This window comes from Perognathus longimembris, chromosome 13 (assembly GCF_023159225.1).
Source record: "Perognathus longimembris pacificus isolate PPM17 chromosome 13, ASM2315922v1, whole genome shotgun sequence".
Classification (NCBI taxonomy): Eukaryota; Metazoa; Chordata; class Mammalia; order Rodentia; family Heteromyidae; genus Perognathus; species Perognathus longimembris.
Window position 1 is genome coordinate 8,705,198 of NC_063173.1, and position 26,614 is coordinate 8,731,811.

Sequence of the window (26,614 nt, forward strand, 5' to 3'; positions counted from 1 at the left end):
TCTCTTATCTCAGTTCAAATTCTTGGAAAGGTCTCCAGTTGGCCCTCATTGTGTGAGGCATGCCACCCAAATCACATACTTGTCCAAATGATTCACCCTTAAGTACAATGTTTGTTTCTGTTTAATCAATTGTTGATATCAGATGTGTGGGCTGCTATTACCATTTCAAGGTGGGTGATTACACTGTGTGTGTGTGTGTGTTGTGTGTGTGTGTGTAGAATCCTAGTGAAGCCTGGGAGAGCGATGATTCATATGTGTTGATTGCAGGAAACTTAGGGAGGAAGAAGGTGGTGAGATTCACCCTCCCTAGCAACCCTGCCCCAATGAGACATGAGGGAATTTGGCAGCGAAGCTCAATGATTTGAATTTGCTGAGGCCTCTGTTAGAGATGAAAGTTCTATTACGTTATCATGAGCCTGATCGTCACATATACTTCCAGGTTAGGGGGACCTGGAAAACAAAATGCAGGTTATCATTTCCACCCCCCCACCCCCAGTCGTGGAAGATCTAAGCTTGGAGGACCCACAGAGATTTCTCAAGTCTGCAGATTTCCTCCCTGGCTACCCATTGGAATCTCTCTGGGAACTTCGGAAGACTCCATGTACTTTCCATGCACTGAGAATAGCTGTTCAGACGACATCGTCTTAACTTCAAAGGTGGGAAACTCAGGCTCAGACACACAACGTGACCATGCCTCACTTTAAGGAGTCATTTCTAACTATTGTTAGAGTTGGAAGAGCTCACAGGCACCACGTAGCCTAACCCTGCCACCTTTACTGCAGCGAGGCTAATGACTCAAGCACTTGCCTTAGAATTCCCAGCCAGGGAGGGGTAGTTAGGGTAGAACCTGACCTCCTAACTCCTGATCTTGTGCTGTTCCCATAGCACCCAGGGCTGAAGGACTAGGAGGGACAGAGGAGAAGTTAATCAGACCCAGCTGCAGACCTTGGGCTTCCTCTCCTCAAAAGAGCTTTTCTAGCAGAACAGCAGAAAGAATTTGGCAGAAGAGTCTGGGTGGAACTGGACACGGAGCAGTCTTGGCAAAAGGCATCAGTACTTCAGTGCCCTGAGGCTGGAGATGAGGCGGGCTTCATGATGCTAACTAATCCTTCACTTCTGCCTGCTCCAGTTGTGCTAGGTAGGTGTGTGTGTGTGTGTGTGTGTGTGTGTGTGTGTGTGTGTGTGTGTGTACCTTTAGTCAGCAAGCACTAAGTGGGAATCCAGATTGTGATGTACTCAAACACTAGATGTTGTAATTATCAGGGGCCTTCTTATTTTGGAAGTGAGGCTATATCTGTTTTCCCGAGTAGCTTTGGTCAAGATGTCGACACCTGTATTTCAATGCATGGCTACTCGTGACCCGGGGTGAGCCTTTGAATGTGTGCTATATGGAGGAGGCGGTAGTGGAGGCTGAAGATAAAAATGCCCCAATACAAGAAAATGAGGCTCATTAGAGATATGAAGTAGGAAACTACAAGGAGGTGAATGAGCTGTAGCTTTTTACAGGGGTTAGCGTGAGAGACAAGAGATAAATGAGTAATAATCCTTTCAGTTTTTGAGGAACATTGCACTTGATACAGCATGGTCACATGCATTTAGCTCATCCTATTTTTGTAAGAATCCCACATGGTTCAATGCTTCTGTGATCCAAACTTGGGAGGTAGAGTAGCCAGGTTCCAAGGACGTATGGTTACTAATGAGGAACTGACACCCTCCGGGCTCCACAGCCATTGCTCTGTCCACCAAGGGCCTCTCTCTCTCTCTCTCTCTCTCTCTCTCTCTCTCTCTCTCTCTCTCTCTCTTGCCAGTCCTGGGCCTAGAAGTCAGGGCCTGAGCATTGTCCCTGGCTTCTTTTTGCTCAAGGCTAGCACTTTAACTGTTTATCTCTGAGGCATCATGTTTTTTTTTACTAGGGTCATAAGAAACAGGGCTATAAATTCATGAAACCACTGGGATTGGCTGTAGCTTAGCTGTAATGTCTTAGGTTAGCTTTAGCTCAGAAATAATGCACATAAAGTTTTAGCCCATGGTCCACCACAGGCATTGCAAGCATTCAATAAATGGCAACTGTTAATGTACTGTGTGTGTGTGTGTGTGTGTGTGTGTGTGTGTGTATGTGTGTGTGTGTGTGACTGGCCTACTGGTCTTCGTACAGAAACCCACCTGTTTGTAGATAAGAAAGACAGAAGCTTGGCTCAGAGCCAAGGTGTGCTAGTGTTGTCCAAACCCAAATACATCTTCCAGTGTTTTGCATGGGCCTCCAACTACATAAAGTCAAGTACCAGTCCTATTCTAGCGTTTCTCATTCATCACAGACTACTTTCAGAACTCTAGCGCCATTGCTCTGTCCACCAAAATAAACCTCTAAGTCTTCACTTGCTTATGAATTTGCTAGGTAAGCAAATACAGAGAATTTAAGGTCGGAATCAAACAGAGTATGGTGTGGGTATTTCAGAGAGCTAAGATCCCCTTAGTTCACATTCTTGGGTAGGATGACTAAGTCAGATGACACATTATCGGGGTGACAAGTCAGGCAACTCATTACCGCGGACCACATGAGGGCAAGGCTCTTTAATGTGGAATCCCATACAGTCTTCACAAGCAGTCACATGCATAAGGCATTATTCCCATTTTGTACATGAGAAGAATGAGGGGTGTGTGTGTGTGTGTGTGTGTGTTCTGTCACAGTCATCAGAAGCCGAGGTTCAAGGCCAAGACAGCTTGACTTCAAAGTCCAAGCTCTTCCTATTACTCACAATCCAGCTGTGTGACAGATTCTCTGACTAAAACATTGGTCAAGACTCCTCAGTCCTTTCTGACTAATTGAGACAGTCAGCGTCTCTCTGTCCTTTGGTAGTAGGCTTTCTCTTTCTCTCCGTGCAAAACCCACTTTGAGAAAGACTCCTGCTAAGTCAGTTTAGCAAACTTACCTCACTGTTGATATCTGACCACTTTGAAATCTTATTACCTAGTTCAATAATCCTACTAACTCAGTTCACCAAGAACGCCCCCCCCCCATTTTATTTATTTATTTATTTATTTAATTTGCTGGTCTTGGGGCCTGGACTCTGGGACTGGGCTCTGTCCCTGAGCTTCTTTTATTCAAGGCTAGTTAGTGCTCTACCCCTTGAGTCACAGCACCACTTGGAACTGCGACCTTCCCATCTCAGCCTTCTGAGTAGCTAGGATTACAGGCACGAGCCACTGGTGCCTGATTTATTTAGTTTATTTTTAGTAACTTTCCATTCACTGCTCCCCACATGTTCTTGTTGGAGTTGAATCCATTTTGTGAAAAATCACTGTAGTGGTCCCTATTCCTATGGCTCCTTCCCTCTTGAATAAAATCTGCCTCATCATCTTTTATATGTATCGTGAACAATTTTTTTTCATGACGACAATTTTTTTCTTTAATACCTCTATCACATGAGCAGCTTCTTCCCACTTCCACAAGGGGACTTCCCACTGAAATGCCAAGTGTGCAGCTTACAAGTGTGTGCATATCATCTGGAGCCTAAGCGGATCAGGAAGGCAAAGACACGGCCGGTCAAGCGCATGGTGGGAAATGCTCTGAGTTCTTACGCCAACACTCTCCCCACAATGTCCTGGGTGCCAATGGAGAGAGCCAGGGTGGGGCCGGTAGAAGGAAATGCCGGCAGAGACCCTTACTATAAAAACTGCCCCCCTGAGAGTACTCCATTGGACTCCTCTTTGAGGCCCCAACCCTGGGCACCCTATTGGCGTCCTCTCCTGTTTCTCTTCTGGGCTGTGATCTGCCCTGGCCTCTACCAGCCTCGCCTGTGACCTTCACTTCTTCCAAATGACCTCTGGGAGCATTTCTGCAATCAGGTCCATGGGAACGCAGGCAGAGGACGGGCACAGAGGGGCAGGAAGAGCAGGGTGTGGGCGCTCCAGCAGTTCCCAGAACCCTCTGCTGTGTCTAACGGCCAGACCCTCGGGTACCTTTGAGACACTGGCATCTCCTTCCTGGCAGTGAGGTGATTCAGCGCCCAGGCATGTGAGAGGCTCCATGTTAGCATCAGCTGGACCTAATTAACCTTGGTGGGGGCCAGGCCTTCACAGAGGCCTCCATTGTTCCCAAGAACCTGGCAGGAATGTTTATCTTTGCAGAAACCTAGAGGCCTGGCTCTCTTCCTCTTGGCCTCAGGGCTGTCCTCTCTTCAGATGCTAATCCGCAAAGCCATTTGAGGCCAGACCTCAGATAAGGCTCAGGGCTGGGGCCTGAGCCTAAACTCTCCTTTCCCTCAGGAGGAGGGCAGGTGTGAAATCAGCCCTTGGAAAGCAGCCAAATGGAAACCTAGAGCAACCGCTCAAAATGTCACATGTCAAATCTCTTAATTGGGTAATCATCTGAAGAAGGGCTTCGTGCAACACATAGGCAGGCAGTCTGCTGACTGTGAGGGAGTAATCCAAGCAGCCTGCCTCCGCCTCACCCCACTGCAGGCCTACGACCTGGCTGGGTAATTTTTTGTTTTGCAGGGAGGCTCTAGAAAAAGTCTCTGGCAATCCCCTGCCTTAGACTTCTGGGCAGACTTCCTGGCACTACAATGGCACACCAAGCTCACTGCCCATCAAATGGCTTACAGGCCTGCGTGAGAGAGTATGGTACAAGAGGTGCCGTGGTCCTCACTATATGGTTTCCGTCACAAGGGCGGAGCCCTGGGGTTGATAGCTGTGTGACTTGGGCAACTTATTTCTCTGTTCATCAGCTTTCACATTTGCAAATGGGATGGTTGTAGCGCCTTGGTGCAGGAGAAGCATAGCAAATAAGATACGGAAAGATTTTCAGGATAGTATTTGGCCTTTAGAATGATATTTTTCTCCTCATTCTACTTCATCTGTAGGTTTCCTGTTGGGACTGGGCATGCCTATGTTTCGCACGTGTGCCCAGCTTCTATAGCACCCTGTCTACCTCCCCCATGAATGCCCTGGCTTTCTGGGGTGAATGACTACAGGCACCTGTTTCTACTCACATGGAACCCCATTTTGCTGTCACTGCCTTGTTCATCACTAACTCGCTAGAGGACCAAGAGTGGGCCTAGACCTAGTTCTGAAACCGCTTCCCATTAGTCCGAACCTCTCCCCTCCTTGGCAAGAAGGAATCAAGGATTCCTCTTGGTTGGGGGAGAACCTTTGTCCAGTCTACTCAGCCTGTTTACAACATCCCACTCCACCCGCAAGGGGCCAGGAACCATTCTAATGAGTGTGCGAAGGGGTATTTTGGGGTCAGTGTAGACACTTACTTCTTCATATCCATCTTTCATGGCCGAGTCAAAATTAACAAAAGCTACCATAGATCCATGATGACATGACATGTTCCCTATAGAACACATGATTCACAAACACTGATATATGCATTCTATATAAATGCAAATTACACATCTGAGCAAATTATGTCTTTGTATATTCTAACCCAGGCTATGTAGCTCCTTAATCTTAATACTAGCGCTATGTATTTATAATAGCGACTCACCTTTCATTGAGAACACTGGATATTCTTCCATTATATTTCCTTTTCAAAACTATTCTGTACTCAACCTAAATAAAAATAACTGCTTTTTGGAGAAAAATGTCCTCACCCCTTTCCCCAAATTCTTTAGCTCTGGGAGAAAATGCCATCCCAATTTTTCCCCTAGTAAAATACATTTTTTTTTAATGGAATCTGAGTCAAGCCCAAGCGAAGGTATCCTGGTTCTTTGAGGCAGCGATATCATTTGTGTGTGTTTTCCAACACTCCATTATTCATTGCCCTGAACTGCCAGGAGAGCAGTAGGCGCTTTGGAGACGAACAGAAAAGGGGTGTGTGGGGATCAGATAATGCGAGAACAATGTGAACTACTGCTCCGGCCAATCCTGACAACACGCTGAGCAGTTATTTGAAGATGGGGAAGATTCCATGCTTTGCTAGCTACTCCCTCAGCCTATTTCTCTGCCCGTGACCCACTTTTCTTGGGCACGTGTTTTAAATCAAGTGTGTCTTCATTGTGCTCTGTGGGGCCTCCTCCCTACCCCGATCCCTCGGGCATGCCCACTCACCGAGGCCGTCGAAGGATGACGCCGTAGTGCTGGCAGGCCAACCCCACAGTGGGCGTGTACACAATGGGCATAAACCTCTCCACATCTGAACTAAGCACTCGGTAAAACAGCTTCTCATTCCGGTCTTGGAGGGTCGTGAGAATGATGTACCTTGAAAGGGAAGAGAAGAAGCAGCTGGTCTCAGGGACACAGGTTCGAGGCCAGGTGCTGATACTGGGTTGTGAGGGAGAAGCCCGTGCAAGGTAGTGCAAAGCAGCTGGGCGTCCATTCAACCGCAAGGGCACATTCACCCATCTGTATTCAGCATGAAGGCAACAGCTAGGAAATGATGGTAGTATGAGCTGCTTACAGTACTTATTATATGTACTGTAGGCACCATTCTAAATAGTTTACACTAACTCATTCAAGATTTGCAAAGCCTGGTGAGGTAGGTACTACAATTCTAGCTACTTTAGAGACAAAGAGACTCATGGAGGAAGAATGAACTTGCTTAAAGTGTCATGACAAAGTAAGGATTTGAACTTGAGTAGTCTAACTCCAAAATCTTTACTTTCAGCTACTGTGCAAGATGGCTGTATGACTGTATGGACAGGAATGAGTGTCACATAATAATGACCTGGCGTAGAGTAGGTCAAGAAAATAGGAAGCGTATGAGCAATGTCTGAATTGGCCTTTCCTGATACCCAAGGGTCAGGAAGCAGGCTCCGCCCACTACTGAACTCTGTGGGTACAGAGGGAAGCTTTACTTTAATCCTACATGTCTGCTAGCGCTCATTACAAGGCGACAAATCTGTTTAACGAGTTCTTACCACAGGGCTTACTGTGTGTCAAGAATGAATCTGAGCACATTACAGAGACCAATGCACTTGAGCTTCACGGTTAGGAAGAGTTAGGTCCCTTTGACATACTCATTGTTCAGATGGAGAATGACCCAAAGAGGCAAACAAGCTTTTGTTCGTTAGTGGTAGAATATGGACTGGACTCAGTGTAGAACTAGAGTTTAGTCTTGTAGATAAAATTAAGTTCTGCTGACTCAACTGTGAAATAGCAAGAGAAGATAAAAACATAAACTGGGCAACTGCTGTCTGTGCTCAAATCCTCTGTGCTTGTTAATAGACAACTAATTCCTCTAGACAAGCTGGTAACACTGACTCCAAGATTCATAAATGGGGCTCTTTGTATCAACATCTCCAGTGAGGAGAAAGGAGGCTGGTTGTTAACCTGCCCACAATTCCCAACACCTGGTATCTAGGTTCCTCCCAAGGTGACTCCTGTCCAAACCCCCCCACCCCCCATGGTCCTCAGATTCACCATTTCCTTAGCATTCCCATCTCTACAGTGTTGGTCCATCTCTCCCTTTTCAATGGAGTGCTCTCCCTAAATGCCACTGTTGTCTGATGACGTCTCCTCAGTATTTCTGGGGCAGATGCATTTCTAACACTGCAGGACAACCTCTCAGAATCCACGGGGTCTCTTTCCTGGTTCTCCAAGATCCTGTTAGCTACACCTCTATGGTCACAGCTCTTGTCTCTGAGGGAGATGCTCGCTCCTCAGCTCAGAGTGGGACCTGGGATCTTTCAGCCTTTTGGAGGTTGAGAGTAACCACCCCCCAACTCTCTGGGGGCCACAGTAAATAGGACTGGACAGCGGCAGACGGAGACACTGACCTGTCCAGATCAGTCCGCAGCTTCTCATAGTATCTCATGATCCTGAGGAGCTGGACGTCCTGGCTCTGGAAGCAGGGGGCCAGTAGCCCATGGATCCCAAGCTGTAGCCTTTCTTCAAGTGTAAAGGCCAAGCCCTGGGGAGCATGGGGAAGAAACACATGTAAGTGGTGCTTCAGGAAGACACAAACCAGAGAGGGCTACAGAAGCCGGCAGAAATTCGTGTGACTCAGTAGAAAGGACACCGATCCCATCCCTGCTTTGAAGGTAGAGACAATCTTGTGCTAGTTACTGTGAGGCTATATATATTTAAAAGTGGGGGAAATAGCTGCACCTTTGGATTTTGACTGTTTTTTTTTTGTTGTTGTTGTTGTAAAATTTTTAGAAATTTTAGATTTGCATAACTGATTTCCATATATTTCTTCACCAGGTTCCCCCGGTTATTGATTTCTTGCATTACTTTGCTCATAATTTATTCAGATTTCCTGTGTGTGTGTGTGTGTGTGTGTGTGTGTGTGTGTGTGTGACAGCACTGGGGTTTGCACTCAGGACATGGGCTCTGTCCCTGAGCTTTTTTGCTCAAGGGCAGTGTTCTCCCACTTGATCCACTTGGGGCTGTTTGGGTGGTTCAACGGAGACAAGAGACTGATGGCCTTCTTGCCCAGGCTGGCTTCAAACTGTGAGCCTCGGAAGTTAGCCTCCTGAGTAGTGAGGACTACAGGTGTGAGGCTCCAGTGCCCAGCTCCAATCTTTCTACTCTTACAAAGAACTTCGGAGGGGCATTTTACAACCTTCATTGCAGACGAGGTGGTTAATGAAGAGAGTTTATCTGACACTCTGCAGCTACATGGTTATTATTTCTTATCCTATAACTTCTTAAATCAGGATACATCTTATCACTAATGAGTACATTCTGACCAGCGCCATCTTGGCCACATGGTGGATGGTCCGGCATCTTGTCTTCATGGTGGGGGAAGGTGAAGCCACTGCCTCCCAGGTGATGGGTGTACCCGAATCCCTGGAGGCAGGGGCGGGCACTTGGCTGATAGGTTACTGAAGCTGTCAGTCCAGTGTCTGGGACTGGGAGTTTCCTGTGACCCTGCCCCCGGGATCTGATTCTACTGAGGCCCAACCAGCTCAGGCACCATGCCGCCATGCCATGCGTCTCCATGTTCCTGTCTTGTGTCCTGGCTCTTGGCTGTTCTCTGGTCACCAGGGCATTTTAATTCAGCTCTCCATTGGAGCTAAATTGGCCTGTGAGTACTCCTTTTGTTGTTTCTTTCCTCTCTGGCCTTCATGGCTCAGTTTCCTAACAGTGTCTTTGAGACCAGAATCCACCATGCAGTCACTGGCCTTCTGATAAAGACTCTAAGATTTGACCTCCAAAATGTGTTTTCTCTGTTTTCTTGCCTTACAACAAAACAGGAGAGGAAAGGGTGGCAAGGGATGCATGAAGAAGAGGAATGGCAGTGTGTTGCAGTGGGGCAGGAGGAGGGAGTGAAAGGCCACCCGGCGGTGCTCCCTTTCCTCTCTGTTTTATAACTTAGTGATCTCTACTACTGGATTCCTTCAGCATTTTTATAGAGTAATAATGGCAACTTAACTTCTGAAAACCTTGAAGAATCGTTCCTTCTTCCAGAATTGCTGGAACTAGGAATGATCTGTCTTAGGACAGGTCCCACTGTTTGAAAGTATGACTCACAGAGACGTCTCAAAAGTATTACCACACATAAAATTCCAAAGCTTTTCTTCAGCAGAGTCACCAGCTCATAAATCCCTTGTGTTGGCCACCAGCTACGCGAGCAGGGAGAAACACTGTGCTCCTGGATCCTTTTTCAGGAAACCACCTCGCCCTGGAGACTGGGCGCTTTCACCACACACCGTTAGAAAGTTGGCTGCTTACTGCCTTAGTGGAGATTGTGATTGCAGCTCCATGGCCCCAGGGATACCGGAGAGCCCAGACGTTTAATCATGACATCATCTTTGTTAATGACCACGATGGTTTTAGTAACAGTGGGCTACTCTCTACAAGGCTAAGTGTGTCTCTTGGCTGACTTCCATCAGCTTCTTTTGTATTTGAGGAAAAAGAATGACTGTTGAGCAACTGGTAATTTCAGGGATTTAAAGAAATTACTTCTAGAAGCTCTTTTTCATCCTAAAGCAAGTGCTAAGGGAACTTCAGATTTACAACTTTGCAAGGCAGAAAGGCAAGTAGTGTCGCTGTACCATGGCTCTAAAATAGGACTGTAAAATAGGCACTCTTAAGACCACTCACTACCGCAGACAGGGAAGCTATTAGAATTTACATTTATCTCCAAGACTGATCTGTACCCTTGTGACCATTCCAACTGTCCGGTGTCCATGCCCTATCAGTTTTAATCCTTTGTTCATCTCTCCTAACGTTTCTCAAACCAAGCCACTGGACTTCGTCCATGGACACATGTGTCCAGGTTTCTAGGACAAAACTAGGTATGAGGAAGAGAGATGAATAGATTCCATTATCAGATGGCAGGGCCAGGCAGGAAGGCCGTCGATTGTACTCTTTTAGCCTTCTGCTGTTCTGAGCTTGAGGATTCCAAGTGCTCTTTCTTGTTCCTTATGCTTGAATTTTTCCAAAAGCCTGTTTCCCACCGGGTCCCTCCTAGCTACCCTGGCGGTCTGAGATCTGAGGACTGCAGTGGAAGCTAGTCCAGGCAGAAAAGTGTGTGAGACTCTCATTTCCAATTAATCAGAAAAATGGTGGGAAGTGGAGGTGCGGCTCAAGTGGCAGAGTGCCGGCCTTGAGCCTGAAAGCTAAGGGACAGTGCCTAGAGCCTGAGTTCTGGCATACCACTCTTGGTTCTGCCACACACGTACACAGAAAGCCTGTTGCCCAGTCCTGCATGGTGATCCTTGTGCTTCTGGACTCACAGACCTTCAGAGCGCTTGTCAGTGTCTCCACAAGCATCCATGAGTTCCTACTCATGCCACACTTGCTATAGTAGGCACCGGAGAGTCCAAGAGAATAGGCTCTGGTCATTGACCTCAGGAGTCTATTAGGCTTGTGGACCAACATAGAATAGCAGTCCTGGGCCACATTTGCCACTTAGATAACATACTGCTGGTTTCGTGTGTGTAAAATGCTTTAGCACAAATACCAACATGTAGAGATTGCTAATGAGCATGTCCTTATTACTATTATTATTTTGTTCAAAGATAGTGACACAAGAGGACTCATTAGCAGATGCTGGAGATGAGCTGTCAGGACAGTTAAGAGCTTGTTAGGACAAAGGTCTGCAAGACAGGAGCTGAAGTGATATCACCACATTTAAGTGTGACTACTACACTTTGGGCTCAGACAAGACTTCTGCCTCTGTAGCTCTGGGCATCATTCCCCTAAAAGACACACTGCCAACCATAGTCTAACCAGTTCTCTCCCATGCTTTCAGTCCACAGTCAAAGCTTCCTACCAGGCAGTATTGTATAGTTTAACTCATGCAATTTGTCTTCAATTGATTTCTTGAGCATTTATTAGGTAATAAACTAGATGGCGAAGAAGCAGAGCACAGGTTTTAGCACAAGGATGCCATCATTATTTTATAATAACATTTTTTATTCAGCATCAATGATTACCACATGCAGATACCCATGGGCTTGGGTCAGATACTGAGACACAGGCCCTTGTCCTCTCATCTAATCCCTCAGTGACCCTGAGAGGAAGCTATGACTGCAATTCCTATGTTGTGGATTAGATAATTTTGGCTAGAGAGGTAATTTTTCCAAGGTGACAGAGCAAGAAAAAACAGCAGTAAAATTCAGACCCAAATGTTCCCCAAGTTCATGCTGTCCCCTCAGAGCAAATCCACAATTCTTGAGGTTGGATGGAATGAAGAAGTTGCTGACTGATGTTTGCAGCAAAATGGATCGAACAGGAGATCATCACATGTTGAGTAAGATAAACCAAGCTCAGAAACACAAATATTGCATGTTTTTTTCTCATCTGTAGAATCTAAACCAAAATGAAATAATGTGGCATGAGTGTAAAAGGGGGACTGTTTGAGGGCACCAAAGGGAAGAAGGGGAAAGGAGAAGGTGATAGTGTATGTGAATATTATATGTAAATTCAGATTAATATAAATGTATATATTATAATAGTTGCTATAATATATATTACAATGTGAACTATAATAATTATATTCTATCTACATAGTGAAATCCACTAAAATCTCTTAAGAAGGATGGGAGGATTGAGAAATAATATTATAGACGGGGTGAAGTTGATCAAGTACATTATAGTAAACTATATACGTTTATGTCACACATACTATTCACTATGTGCATAAATATCACAATGAAACAGTTGTTTCCGTAGTGTAGTGGTTATCACGTCCGCCTCACACAATGAAACCCTTTTGTATAATTAGTTTATACTTATAATAATTTTTAAAAGAAACTGTTGTTGCCCAGGTTGGCCTTTTCTGATCGGAGCCGGGCATTCTAATGATTTCAGCTACTGTTCAGAATTCCTTTGTATTTGAGTAAGATCACTCAATCCATCTGCAAACAGGTGTGTGCGTCTACCTCAGAGTTTCAGTAAATGGCCCATCGCATATGCATAGGTGTGCTTGCTCTCCCCAGCAGCATTGCTGGTAGGCAAGGTGAGCAGATGCAGGTGTAACTGTCAAGGTTTCCTGGTCCACAGATGATGATGTCATGCTCTGCATTGAGTGCTATGTGAGAACCAACTTCCTCCATCCATCAAACAGAGCAGCAGAGCAAGCAGTCACAGCTGGAAAAAACGGTGAGCGGTCGGCCCTCCGGCTACTCAAGGAAAGGAGATTAGCTGTGAGAGAAGTGAAAGGCATTTCCTCCTTTTGCATAGCCCTTCTCCATTCTATTTGTTTGGGATTTGTGAAGTCTCGATGATGTGATTCCTGGTTGGAGACAGTGGGATTAGGAAGGCTGCAGTTGTTCCGGTCTGCTTCCCAGGTTTATGAGGGACCTGAACACATTCCTGGGATGGACATACAGGCTCTCAGAAACACAAGCTTTGGCCTTCTTCCAGAACTTGCTTCTTTGTGCAGGTGCAGAATTACTTATCCAAAAATACATTATATGTCCCTGAGAGAGGAGAAGAGACCTGCTCATTACTGCCCCAAAACAAACAAACAAACAAACAAAAACCCCCAAACCCCGAAGCCAGACTTGGGCTCAAAGACTAGGCTGAGCTCAGCTTGTGTGTGTGTGAAGCATGGGCTCTTCCATCTGTGACAGGTGTAGATTTATATTCTGGTTGGGTCCATTTGTTGGCATGGGATTAAAGGAAGCATAGTCAGTACACAGAGGTGTGCACTCCCAGGGGCAGTACAGGCATGGGGCGGGAGAGGGATGAGGGAGAGAGAAAGCCTATGTGCAGTTCTCTGTTGTCTCTGTGATCTTGATGGAATTACATCATCTCACTGAGTCTGCTGACTTCGCTGGGGTTTTACATCAGATTGGAACATGAATGCTGACATCTCTGTAAATGACCAATCTGTGATAAGCATTATTTTTTGTTTGTTTGTTTTGCTGATTGTGGGGCCTGAACTCAGGACCTGGGTGCTGTCCTTGAGTTTTTTGGTGCTCTACCACTTTGAGCCACAGCGCCACGTCTGGTGGCTAATTGGAGATAGTCTCTGGGACTTTCCTACCCTGGGTGGCTTCGAGCCACGATCTTCAGATCTCAGCCTCCTGAGTAGCTAGGATTACTTGAGTGAGGCATCGGCTCCTGGCAAGGGTTTTTATTAAGAAGGCTACAATTATTGTAGTTTCAAATCATTCTAGGTGACTGACTCTAAACAATTTAGCATAATTAACAAAAGTACTTATTCAGTTGGGTTATTGGACTTGGATAATTAATCCCTAAGTAGCCCAGAAAACTCTACTGCATCCCGATCTCTCATCCTGTGCTAAATATCAACAATATCAAGTAGGTCAAAGATCTTAATGTAAGACCTGTAACTCTGAAGCTGCTTCAGGAAATGTTAATGGAAAACATTCACCCTATTGGCCAAAGCTGTGATTTTCTGAATAAAACTCCAACTGCTTACCAATAAGAGCAAGGACTGACAAATTGGATTGCATCAAATTAAAACAATCTTACACACCAAAGGAAATAGTCACTGAACTTAAGAAATGGCTTGACGAATGGGAGAACATTTTCCCACCTACATACCTGACAAAGGAGTAACAACAAAGTTCTGTTTGTATTTTCAATTTAATTTTTTTTCTCAGTTGATGTGCCAAAATAAACTTCCTACATAACATTTTTTTTTTGCCAGTTCTGGGCCTTGGACTCAGGGCCTGAGCACTGTCCCTGGCTTCTTTTTGCTCAAGGCTAGCACTTTGCCACTTGATCCACAGCGCCACCTCTGGCCGTTTTCTATACATGTGGTGCTGGGGAATTGAACCCAGGGCTTCATGTATACGAGGCAAGCACTCTTGCCACTAGGCCATATTCCTAGCCCTTACATAACATTTTGATTTCAAGCGAAAAATACTTATTTAGCATTTGTTTATTTTCCCTGCAAGAGAGAGAATTTCTTGAGGACAGAGACGGTATCTAAATGAAGTATGAGTCCCTTTTGCCTAGCCCAGTAGCTGGTACAGAGTAAGCATTGAATAAACACATAGATGGAGGACAGATGGATGAATTCGTTTAACAACAAAAAATAAGTATCTCCTATATAATGAGTGTTATTTAGCTCCTTAGTAACTACTCATGAAAAGGCATAAAAGGATCTTGCTCTCTGTAGGCTTCAGATGAGCCCTTCCTAGAGCAAAGAGCGCCCTGCCCGCCTTATTCCACCAGCACAGCACTCTGCTCAGTGCTGCATGCGGAAAATGTTCTACACTTGCCACTGTGCATGGAGATATGGAGCGCTTGAGGTGTGGCAAGTATGACAAAAACTCCAAATCTTTATTTTTCACTTCAGTTAAATAACGAGATACACCCTGAATGAAGTAGGGTAGATTTCCCCACATTATATTGCTGTCGATCCTGGTGGAAAGCATGGGTTGAGGAACTAGATAGAGCTCTGGCCTTGGATCCTGCCTGTGGTTTCACAGTGTAGACATCTTGATCTGCCTGACCAGGGCGTGATGGTCTGTTGTGTGGAGCAGGCTGGGCAGAGCTGGGAAAATAGGAGTTGATGATAAGCTACATGACAGGCAAGAACTCAGAGATGCGCACCTGCACCTGCGAGGCGGCAGGGGTGAGGCATCTGAGTAGTTTGAGAGCCTGGTCTTGTGGCCAGTGCAGCTGAGAGAAGAAAAGCAAGGTGGGAGGCTGGTGAACCTTTCACAAAAAGTGAGACATCTTTCATAGTGGTTTAAAAATTAAGAAAGAAGAAAAACTTTAAAAAGAATACTTGAGGGCTGGGACTATGGCCTAGTGGCAAGAGTGCTTGCTTTGTATACATGAAGCCCTAGGTTCGATTCCCCAGCACCACATATACAGAAAATGGCCAGAAATGGTGCTGTGGCTCAAGTGGTAGAGTGCTAGCCTTGAGCAAAAAGAAGCCAGGGACAGTGCTCAGGCCCTGAGTCCAAGCCTCAGGACTGGCCAAAAAGAAAAAAAAAAAGAATAGCTGAATGAAAGATAAATGCAAATTAAACCTCTGAGGAAGAGGAAAGAGGGGGCAGAAAGTCTAATAAAAACAAACAAAGTTTCTCCCCAGGACTCTTTGTAGTAATTTTCACCTCAATTCTCTGTCTCTCTCTTCATGGTACTGGGTTTTGTTTGTTTTGCCAGTCCTGGGCCTTGAACTCAAGGCCTGAGCACTGTCCCTGGCTTCTTTTTGCTCAAGGCTAGCACTCTGCCACTTGAGCCACAGCGCACTTCTGGCTTTTTCTGTTTATGGTGCTGAGGAATCAAATCTAGGGCTTCATGTATATGAGGCAGGCACTCTACCACTAGGCCATATTCTCAGCCAGTACTGGGTTTTGACCTCCCATTTGCTTGGCACTTGAACCACACCCTCCCACCACTTTGCTTTACTTTAATTTCTAGGTAAGGTCTTGGCATTTGTTTCTTTTTCCGGATGCCAGCCACAGAGGTGATTCTCCTGCCTGTCACCCCCTGCCTGGTTGGCCTCAAAGCAGCATCCTCTCACCTCCTCCTTCCACCTGGCTTTACAGGCACATCACACCTGGCCTGTAGGTTCGTTCTGCAAGTACTGCAGTCAGAATGTCTCATAATGCTAGGGTTTCAGCATAGATTCTCTCCAGTAGCAAGTTCTGTTCTTTCTTTTTTTTTTTTTTTTTCTTTTTGCCAGTCCTGGGGCTTGGACTCAGGGCCTGAGCACTGTCCCTGGCTTCTTTTTGTTCAAGGCTAGCACTTTGCCACTTGAGCCACAGCGCCACTTCTGGCCGTTTTCCATATATGTGGTGCTGGGGAATTGAACCAAGGGCTTCATGTATACCAGGCAAGCACACTTGCCACTAGGCCACATTCCCAGCCTCTGAGTAGCAAGTTCTGAAATAACCCATATTCTGGCCAATGAGAGTGTTCATTTCATTGTGGCTGTTGAGGGAAGAACTAAAGAGAAAAGAAGAAAAGTCTATAAAAATCTACCAGACAATTGCTAGAGAATAAAGCTTTTCTAGTCGTCCGAGCTTTGACAGAGGGATCACATTAAAAGGCTTCCACAGCAGGGATATGAACTTTTCAGGGGTGTTCTGTTCTTATCTATAAAAATCTGGCAGTATGCAAGCCTGTCTGTATTTGGCCTTGACAAGGGACTGACAACTGGTTTTCAGACAAAACAAGTAGAGGCACCGATGGGCATCTCTACCATGAGTGCATAGGGAATCATTTATTAGAAATGACTACTCTTTAGCCAGGTGCCAGTGGCTCATAGATAAAATTCTGGCTGTTCAGTAGGCTGAAATCCAGAGTGTCATGGTTCAAAGCTAGCCCTGGCAGAAAAGCCTATGAAGTTCTGTCTGCAGAATAACCAGCCCAAAGCTGGCCTGGAACCATGACTCCAGTTGCTAGCTGAGTAAGCAAGCTGAGCAAAGTCCCGAGTTCCAATAGTAGTACTGCCAAAAAATAAGAGAGAATTCTTTGCCTTCATGGTGTCTCAAGATCTTCATACAGTTTCTTCTAATACTAAAAATGTTTTTAATAATGGTCATGCCCATATAAATAGCCATTAGAGATCAACCTCCCTGAAAAAATGCGTTTCTGGGGTCAACTTCTACTCTCGCTGCTCCCACTCAAGCTTCTGGTCCCAAGTCCTTAGGACAGACACATGGAGGCAAAAGTCTAGAGGCTGCTCTTCAGCTACTTTTATTTCACCCTCCTATTGCATTACACAAGTGAATGCCTTTATTTCCTGTGGCCTTGGTCCTATCATTGGGGAAAGAGTACAATGTGTGCTTTACTACTTCAGAGGGATGGAGATGAATTGACAAAGATAAGCCAAGAAATATAAATTTATGTATAAAATATAAATATTAAAAGTTGTTAGTAATCATAGAAACCAAATAATGTAGCTTCATTGTCTACTTTCTCAGATATCCATCAGGGTTATTGGACTTTTGAGAGCTTGGCATTATTCATTTATTATTTACTATACATCTTCAAGTAGATGTATAATATGTCAGCTTTGAATATAACGTATCTTGATCGATGTCACAACTTCCATAATCCTCCCTGACCCGTTCTAACTCTACCTATGCCTTCTTACCTGGCTCCATGTTCACATAGGTGTGCTGGATATTAGTGATGTATTCATCCGCCCTTCCTCTCTCCATTTGGCATGTCTTTTAAAGGAGTCTTTTAGAAGGTGGGAAGAAGTAATAGCCCATGTCCTTCTATGCTCCTTCCCAGGATGGATGCAGAGTCTTGTGCTCCTCCACAGTCCTGTCCACATTTCCTCCAGTCTTCTCCATCTCACCATACAACACACACACTCTCTCTCATTGTGAGTCTGTCCTTCCTGAAGGCAGGGACTTGGTTTGATCTTAATCTCTGATCCCAACCCAGTGCTAGTCCTTTATAACATGCACTAGATGAACCACAGATGTAAAAATGATATAATCCCACTTTATCAAGAAAGGTGTCTCTGTGATGCCTTTCCTCACCTGTCATAAGGGCTAACAATAGATACTTCTGCAACAACAACAAAAGAAAGTACAACTAATGTATTAAAAACTCAAGCCTAGGGCTGGTAGCTCAGGCCTGTAATTCTAGCTACTTGGGGAGGCTGAGATTTGAGGATTGCAGTTCAGAGACAGCCTGGAGAAGAAATTCTATGACACTCTTATCTCCAATTAACTACCATATCCTGGAAGTGGAGATGTGGCTCAAAGTGGTAGCCTTAAGAAAATAAAAAGAGTTCAGAGACAGTGTCCAGGTTCTGAGTTTAAGCCCCTGACTGACAAAACAGAGAGAGAGTAAACAAGAGGGGGAGGGGGAAAGAAGACTTAAAGGCCCAGGGAAAACTATCATTTACGTGCTTTGATTCATGGACAAAAAGGGCAAACTGAGGAACAAAGGCCCAGAAAGTCCTGCCTTCAGTGTCTGCATGGCTCTGCATGGCATTCCTTCCTCCAGCTAGGGGTCAACACCCCTAAGAGGAGGGCTTTAGGGGGAAAGGAGAGAGGGACATCCTACACTTTATTCCTTGCTTTTGGGGAGAGGTGTTCGAGTCTCACTGACTCACTTTGGGTCACAATGACTCACTAAAAGAGACACAAGAAGGCAGAAGGTCTGAGCCCCAGCATTTGAAGCCGTTTAGCCTCCTTCAATCCAAAGTCATTTGTGTTGCAAAATTCCCGGGGCATCGATTTCTGAACTGCAGCAGTGATTAAGAGTGGTCTTTGCAATCAAGCAATTCGAGGCTGAAAGTCTTATAAGCTTGTGACACTGGGCACATTATTTAAGTCCTTGAACAACAGTGTGCTCACTGACTAATATGTGCTTTAAATGTTGATTACCAATGATTTTTGTAATAAGATATGTGAAGGGTCCAGTAGCCTAAGTCAGCTATTTGGTATGATAGCCAAACACTGGACACAGGCTACTTATGAAGAGGAGTTTCATTTTGATCACAGGTCTGGATGCTTTAAGTCCAAGATAAGTCATCCCATCTACTTGGCCTCTCTCTGGGGTAGTAGATAGCACATCACGCGGCTGGCAAGTGTTGCACAACACTTCTCTTCAGTTATCTAAGGACTTCCCACTAAGTCCTACCTGTAAGGTTCCACGCTTTCTCCATTGTGCACATGGAGAACCAAGTTTCAATCACATGTACCTCGGTGGGACACTCAAACTCTGCCCAAACCACAGCACTAGTGCTCGGTGAACACAAGTGGCAACTACCCGTTCTTTTTCATTTATTCCTTAAAAAATAAAGAGGAAACTGAGGCCTTGTGGCTCACACCTAGAATCCTAGCTCCTCAGGCTAAGATCTGAGGAGGGAGGTTGGAAGCCATTCCAGGTAAGAAGACTCTTATTTCTAATTAAAAAAAAAAAAAAAGGCAGACATGGAGTTGTAGCTCAAGTGATAGAGTGCCCACCTTGAGTGAAAAAGCTAAGGGATAATGCCCAGGCCCCAGTTCAAGTCTCAGCACCAACATTATAAACAAATAAAATAAAATAAAGGTGGTGCTGTGATTAGCTCAGGGAGAGGCTTGAAGGAGAGTGGCTAGTGGAGGCAGATAACTGAGGGTCTTTGGAGGTGATGGGTCTGAATTAGCTTCTAGCAGGTGACTAAGAAGAGAAGGCATGCGGTTACATGCCACGGCTTCAGTGCTGCCAACTTGGACTGCAGATTCCCCTCCTCTCGGTGCGCTTTAGACGCGTGATGTCAAGAGGCAGCCACGATGCAGAGAAAGTGGGGAGTGATGTCCTTGCTCGGAGCACTACCTCTCCTGCTGTTCTGCTCCCACTCAGATCCTTTCCAGCTGAGGTCGGAGAGGATTGCCCGGGAAACCTGCTCTTCTTGGTGGCTGCCTCGCTGAGACAGCAGCTTGCCTTGTCGCACAAGACTGAGTCATTTTTGTGGTCCCACCTCTCTCTCTCCTGTGCCTTTCCTGGAGCCACTAGGGAGAGGTACCTCTCTCCTCTCTTGGGTGCTACACTACTGTGAGATGCTCCTCAGTGTGGGCCTGGCATGAACTCCCCTGACTGACTTTCTCTATATATACCTTTTAATCTAGGGTTTTGGTTTGTTGTTTTTCTGTTCCTGGGGCTTGAATTCTGGGCCTGGGTGCTGTTTCTGAGCTCCTTTTTGTTCAAGGCTAGTGCTCTACCAGTTGAGCCACAGCACCACTTCTGGCTTTTTCTGTGATGAAATGGCGGCAAGAGCCTCACAGACTTTCCTGACAGGGCTGCCTTTGAACCTCAATCCTCAGATCTCAGCCTCCTGAGTAGCTACGATTACAGGTGTGAGCCACCAGCACTTGGCAATTTAGGGTTTTTGAACACATGCATCAGTGCAGTAGACAAAATCCCAGCCTGGCATTGCCATCACCAGAAGCACCTGAAAGCATCCTGATTCAGACACTATTGACACGGGCATGCTGCTGAGCAGCAAGGATCTTTTGCTTTGCCTGAATTTGAAGTTCATTATGCTCAGCATCTAATTCTGCCATTATTGCTTTCAAACTTATAGTTCTATGAGTCCAGTGGGTTTCTGTAGTGATAAGAACCCGCAATAGAAAGCTTCTTATCCCATCACTCTGTGGGCAGATTTGCTTTCTCCACTGCTCTCACTCCGAAGCCTATTTTAATCTTCAGTAGATGTCTTTGTGCCTCAGGACACAGGCAGAACACTAAATAATTATGGGAGAAACAGGGCCACTCAGACTGCTCTGGGTTCAGTTTAATAGGAAGAGATCGCACAGCCCTGGAACCAGGAAATCCCTGTTGGGAGAGACCACATGCGCAGACCTGTTCTTCCTCTCACAAGGATCGGCTGAGTCAGAACAAGAAGTATGCCAACCCTGTATTTGGATTTCGGAGCTTCACACAGCTCTGGTCACTATCTTCCTTTTCTGTGGCAAGTTTATTTATTCATTTGTCCATTCAACAAATGTCATGTACCTCTCCTATACAGGATACTTTACTAGGTTGCCAGAGTAGCCCCTGTTTTCCTGACAGCCTTCATATTAATTAATCCAATGCAGTCTCATGTAGCAGAATTAATCAAAATGACTCTCCTGGGAAAGTAAAAGGCAGCTCCATGTTTAAGAACTGTGCTAATTTTTTATGGTCTACCTTGTTTACTCAAGCATTTGTAAATATAAAACACATTACACAAGTAGTTACTTGTCCAATATTGTTGCCAGTGATAAAAATACCGTGTGCATTTTTACTGCTTTACTGGGTCTAAATGTTCTGAAATATGTGTACCTTGGATTCCTGTCCTGGTTCCAGGAATCAAACAAATCAAATGTCCCTTGTGCCATTTGATGCTAGATGGTGCAAGTGTTAGTGTCACCACTTTTAGGAGAGGAAATTAAGACTTAGATGGGTCAGTGACCCACTAAGAACACATGGTTAATAAATGTCATTCAAAAGCATGTAAAAATAATGGCTACTTCCATTACTTCACCACTGGAAGTTTAGTTTATGTAAGTTATTGAATCTTAATTTTGAAAAAGGAGCCAACTTTTTTACTTTCTATTATTGTGTGTTTCCAGTGCAGAAGGAAAACCTGCCTTTGAAGGAATCTGCTTTTGAAATACTTGGTGATGTTAGGATTTTTTCCTTAGTGAACAAGGGAGCAGAAGTGAATAGTTCGAATGCTCCAGGACTTCCCATTCCCCAAAGCCTAGTCTTCCACACTTCAATAATATTGTTCTTGGCCCCCTAACGGTGCTCTCCCTCTGCGGATCCTCAACAAGGAAGCTATGGGCAGAGGAACAGCTGGGGACAGCGGAGGGCGCTTCCTTCCTCCAGCAGCACAACTGCACTTTGAGAGGCCTGCCTGGGATGATGAGGTCAAAAAGTCCACTGCAGCCGGAAGGGATGAAACCAACAGGCATGGAGGGCCTGGTCAGGAGGGCCTCGAGAGACGCCTCCTGCCTGCTTGCCTGCTCCAAGTGGCTGAGGAGGTAGAAGTGAGAAACTAGGCCACACGGTGATCAAGGACAAGCTCATCGACAGGGCAGTTGACAGCTGTGTAACCCCGATGTGAACCACACTGGTACCCTCCGGGCCTTTGCCCATTGTTTCCTGAACACAGATGAGCACTTCAGTACATACAAAATGAAGGTGACCAGTCTCTCTCTGTGTCTCAACACCAGGGGAGGGGTGGGGGGAGCTCTGAGGCTCACCGTTAATTTTGGTCCTGTATTAAAAGCACTTTTATTCCTATGATAGTGTTTCCCAAACTTTGTTAGCCACTCTCCCATGAGTTGGGAATGTATTGAGAGAGACTCTCAGGAAAACTAGGCGCATAGGGAAATATAGCAGCTCTGGTAGAGACAATTCTCCTTCTTCCAGAAGACACACACACACACACACACACACACACACACACACACACACAGAGAGAGAGAGAGAGAGAGAGAGAGAGAGAGTCGATCTAGTGATCATTTAAGTCAAACCAGAGTCCTTCACATCCATATAGTTAAGGACTGATCTGGTGATCTGGTACTATGTGAGCTGGTTTAGTACCTTACCATGCTCTATGGTGCTTGGCATGAGGCATTTTTATTACAGTTTAGATGGGCACAGACAGACTTGCCCATGAGAGGAAGGGAGGCCACAGAGAAGGAATATCAGCCCTTGACATAGGACCCTGGGTTCACTCACTGCCTGTAGCCCTCGTGTTACCAAGAACAACCTTTTCAACTTCTTTGACCCTCCATTTTGTTTACCCATGCAATGAACACCACATAGCCATTTCCAAAGATCGATGTGAGGACTGGCTGGAGAGACCCAAGAGGCACTCAGGGAACACAGCCGTGACCAGCTAGGTAGACCAAATACTGAGTACTGAGGACAAGAAACAGAGTCCCGAGCACCATGCCCCTGAGAGGCCTGGCAGCCTCTGGGTATCTTCTAGGATCTCGTATCTCATTGATTCTTCCTTCTCCAGTCGCTCTCCTCCCGTCCTTAATCAATTCTGCTCATCATCCTGGTTCTCAAAGTTGGCATATCTTACATTTGGAATACATAGCTAGTGCTCAATGAATTTTAATTAGTGATGGAGATACAAAATTAATGAGAAACATTTAAACGAGACTGTACTGAACGTTAAAAGTTCAAAAATGCTTTTTGAATGACATGTCCATGTTTTTGTTAGACTTATATTACAAGATGGAACCTCAGGAGTTGTCCTTCTTACTACTGCCTGGTTTGTATAATCCACATTGAATTTTCTTTCTTTCTTCTCTCTGGAAATAGAACTAATTCCTGCACTTAGTGAATTTGAGAATCTTTTCATTTTCATTTCTCACTTCACAAACATGACTAGCCTTTTCCTTTCTTGGGTTCCAGAAGAATACTAGGATTCCTGCAAGTGTGGCCGGGCTTTGAGATTGACACCATGGACTCTAAAGGAAGCCACGTTGACCTTCGTGGACACCTGCAGCGTGACCTCTTCTCCAAAGGTTTTAACATAAAAATTCCATGCCTGACTGCATATTCAGTGCTGTGTAGCTACTAGGCGCTTCTAAAATCTATATCCTGTGATAAGTCAATATTTAAAGTCTCCTTTAAATGACCTCTCCAGTACCCTTCAGTAGAGCCGGAGGAGGCAGCCATTTTGCTGCCTCTGTGTGTGCAAGGGGGAGTTGCTCTGCCGCAACTGCTCTCCCTGCCTTCTGTCAATCACCAAATTAAAGGGCCATCCACTCAACTACATCAACACGACTCTCAGCGTTCAGTGGGCATCGGGGATTCCTTGCTTGTTAGTTTCTATTCCAGACCTGCATCCCATACATCCATGTTGGTCTTAACAGGGCAGAGCTGTTCACCTACACTCCTAGTGATAGTGAGAAACTGCACCAAAAGAGAAAAGAAGACTTAACATATATTCTCATATATTCTCATCAACATCCAAATTCAGGAGTAAAGGTGACTACCCTTGTCCTTGAGGAAAATCTCAATAGAGATTTTTGCAAAGAGAATTTTGTAAGTGGAGTGGACAGAAGGCATTGACATTTTGGAAAAGAACTTCCCTCTCACTCTCTCTTTCTTTTGTTCCTAGGTTTGAAGTCAGGACCTAACATTTACTTGCCTTGCTTTCTTAGCTGGTGGGTGCTCTACCACTTGAGTCACATCTCCGACACAGATTTTGCTGGCTATTTGGGAGATAAAATGTCACAGATTTCTCTGTTCAGGCTGGCTTCAAACTTTAGCCTCCTTATATCAGCATAGCTGTGAGCCATCGGAGTCTGACTAAGATGCATCTTTTAAAAATGAACAGCAATAATATGAAGGAAAAATATTCCTACTTAACATATCATCTACTAATATTTTATTTTAAATATGAAAGTTGCACCTCTCAAAAGCACAGTAGTGGCCCTGTTACAGAGCAATATCTCTTTGGTCTAAGTTGCAAACCTCGATGAGAATTTTGCACTATGTAAGTTTATAATGTTGAGGGATAAGACAGAGCTGAGTTGTTTAGATGGAGCCTGAAATAATGGATTTTCTATGTCAATTTCTGTAGTAAGAAAAGACAGAAAGGCCTGTAGAAGAGGAAGAGGAGGAGGAAGAGGAAGAAGAAGCAGAAGGAGAAAAAGCAGCAGCAGTAGCAGCAGCTTGGACTTCAGTATCTGTGCAGGAGAGGCTGTTAAACCCTGGTGGTAAAGCAAGAATAGAAGCTGGCTTTTTGTAGGGAACAAATCCTCCTCAGCCCTGAAACATTTTGATGGCTGAGAGTTAATGAAAACCAGGCTGTCCAAGACATTCCAATACTATCTCTGCTGAGCTAGACCATCTGGGCCCACTCCAAACACGCAGTCTCATTATCATTCATTCATTCATCCATTCACTCATTCATTCTGAGCACTGCTGCATGACACACACAACCCTAGAAACAGTGAAGGAGGGATAAAAAAGCTGAAACCTCACGCTCACCTAGACAGACTTGTCTGGGAAAATGCAAGAAAAAAAAAAAAAGATCATTCAAACCAAAGTTACCAGCTGGGAATATGGCCTAGTGGCAAGAGTGCTTGCCTCAAACAAAGTTTCCCAGCCAAGTGACACCATTCATGTCATAACAGCTTGTGGAGTAACTACTTTGTATTGTGTAGTGTGCTAGGCAGTAGAAACCTATGGAAAAAAACCCAGAAATTTTACACTCTAATGAGGACAACAATACTAAATAGTTACTGAAATAATCATTAATACCATTAATCAGTTGCAGATGATGCTATGAGGTTGAAAGGACACTGGGAGCACCAGTGTAATTTTCTTTAAGGTGTGGATGTGATTAGAAGGTGCTTCCTAGGAAAACCACATGGGAATAAGAGTGCTAAAGACATAAATTATCTTCAATAATAGTGCTGGGGAAACTGAATGTCCATATTCAAAAGAAGAAAATTGGACCCTTATCTCGATGTATATGCAAAAACATGGACTACAGAATTAGAAGGAGGATCAGAAACTCTAAAATTTCTCAGGAAAAAAAATAAATTCATGACACTGAGGTCTGGGAAACCTTATTTCAGATTTGGCAACAAAATTGGAAACAAAAGCCAGACAAGTAGAACCCCACCAATTAAAAAGCTTCCGCAACAATTAACATAGTGAAAGGGTAATCTAAAGAATGGGAAAAATATTTCCAAACTACTCAGCTGAAAAAGAAGTAATGCTCAAAATGTAAAAGAAACTCAACTCAGTGGCAACAACCCCACACCCACACCCAATTAAAATATAGGCTAAGAACTTGAGTAGATATTTCTGCAAAGAGGGTACACAAATGGCTAGTAGGCATATGAGAAGATGTCTGAAATCACTAATCAACAGGGAAATGCGAATTAAAACCACAATGAGCTAGCATCCTCATACCTGCTATTATCAGAAAACCAAAATCTTTTGGTCAAAGGTGTGGGAAAATTGGAATTCTTATATCCTTTTGGTGGGAATGTACACACAGTATAGTCACTCTGAAAAAGTCCATTTATATTCCCTGCCCCCCCAAATTAAAAATAGAATTACTGAAATCCCAGTTTTGAGTATCCCAACAATTGAATTCAAATCTCAAATAAGTATTAGCATTACATATTTATTGTAGTACTATTCAAAAGAGCCAAAATTTATAAACAATTTAAATGTCCTTTGACCAATGAAATGAATTAAAATATGTGCTCTGTCATATATTGGCATGTTCCTTAGCTTCAAAAATGAAGAAAATCTTGATATAGAGGAACCACATGGATAAACTTTGAGGACAAGTATGCTCAAATGAGCCAATCACAAGAGGGCAAATATTGCTAATCAATTGGTAGAAGGTTTCAGTTATGCAAAATGAAAAAGTTCTGGAGATCTGTTGTAACACACTGTGCTAATAAATAACACTGTCCTACTAAGTAACATACTGTATAGTACAGCTAAAAGTCTGTTTAGAATGGTGGATTTCCTGTTAGGTGTTCTTACAATAACAACTCTGTAGTAAAGACCTATCAATTATTTTTAAATGTTGCAACGAAGAAGAGTTAATGAGGCTAAGAGGTGGAGTAGATTTCATCAGGAAAACTTTATAGTTACAGAAGAGACAGCTTGCTCAAAGATTTGGGAACGGAAAAAAGTCCAGACAGGACTAAGATTATATAGTGCCTTTGCTAAGGATTAAGATTTGCAACTTCAGGGGAGTGGAAACTAGTGGAGGTATAATTCACTATTTTATTTTTTGAATGTTATTTATTTTTATGTTTTACAAAGGGCACTCTGGCTCTAGTGAAGAGAAGTT

General features: G+C 44.5%; 1 protein-coding gene across 1 annotated transcript in view; it reads right to left on the bottom strand.

Annotated features, from left to right (window-relative positions):
- The window catches only part of Me3 (malic enzyme 3), a 167,385-nt gene that overhangs the window by 75,234 nt on the left and 65,537 nt on the right, over nucleotides 1-26,614 (bottom strand). Inside the window, exons 2-3 of the mRNA XM_048360363.1 lie at nucleotides 7,722-7,855; nucleotides 6,055-6,204 (exon numbers count right to left, since the gene is read on the bottom strand). Coding sequence (XP_048216320.1) covers nucleotides 6,055-6,204; nucleotides 7,722-7,855 — 284 coding nt within the window. The remainder of the gene's footprint in view (nucleotides 1-6,054; nucleotides 6,205-7,721; nucleotides 7,856-26,614) is intronic.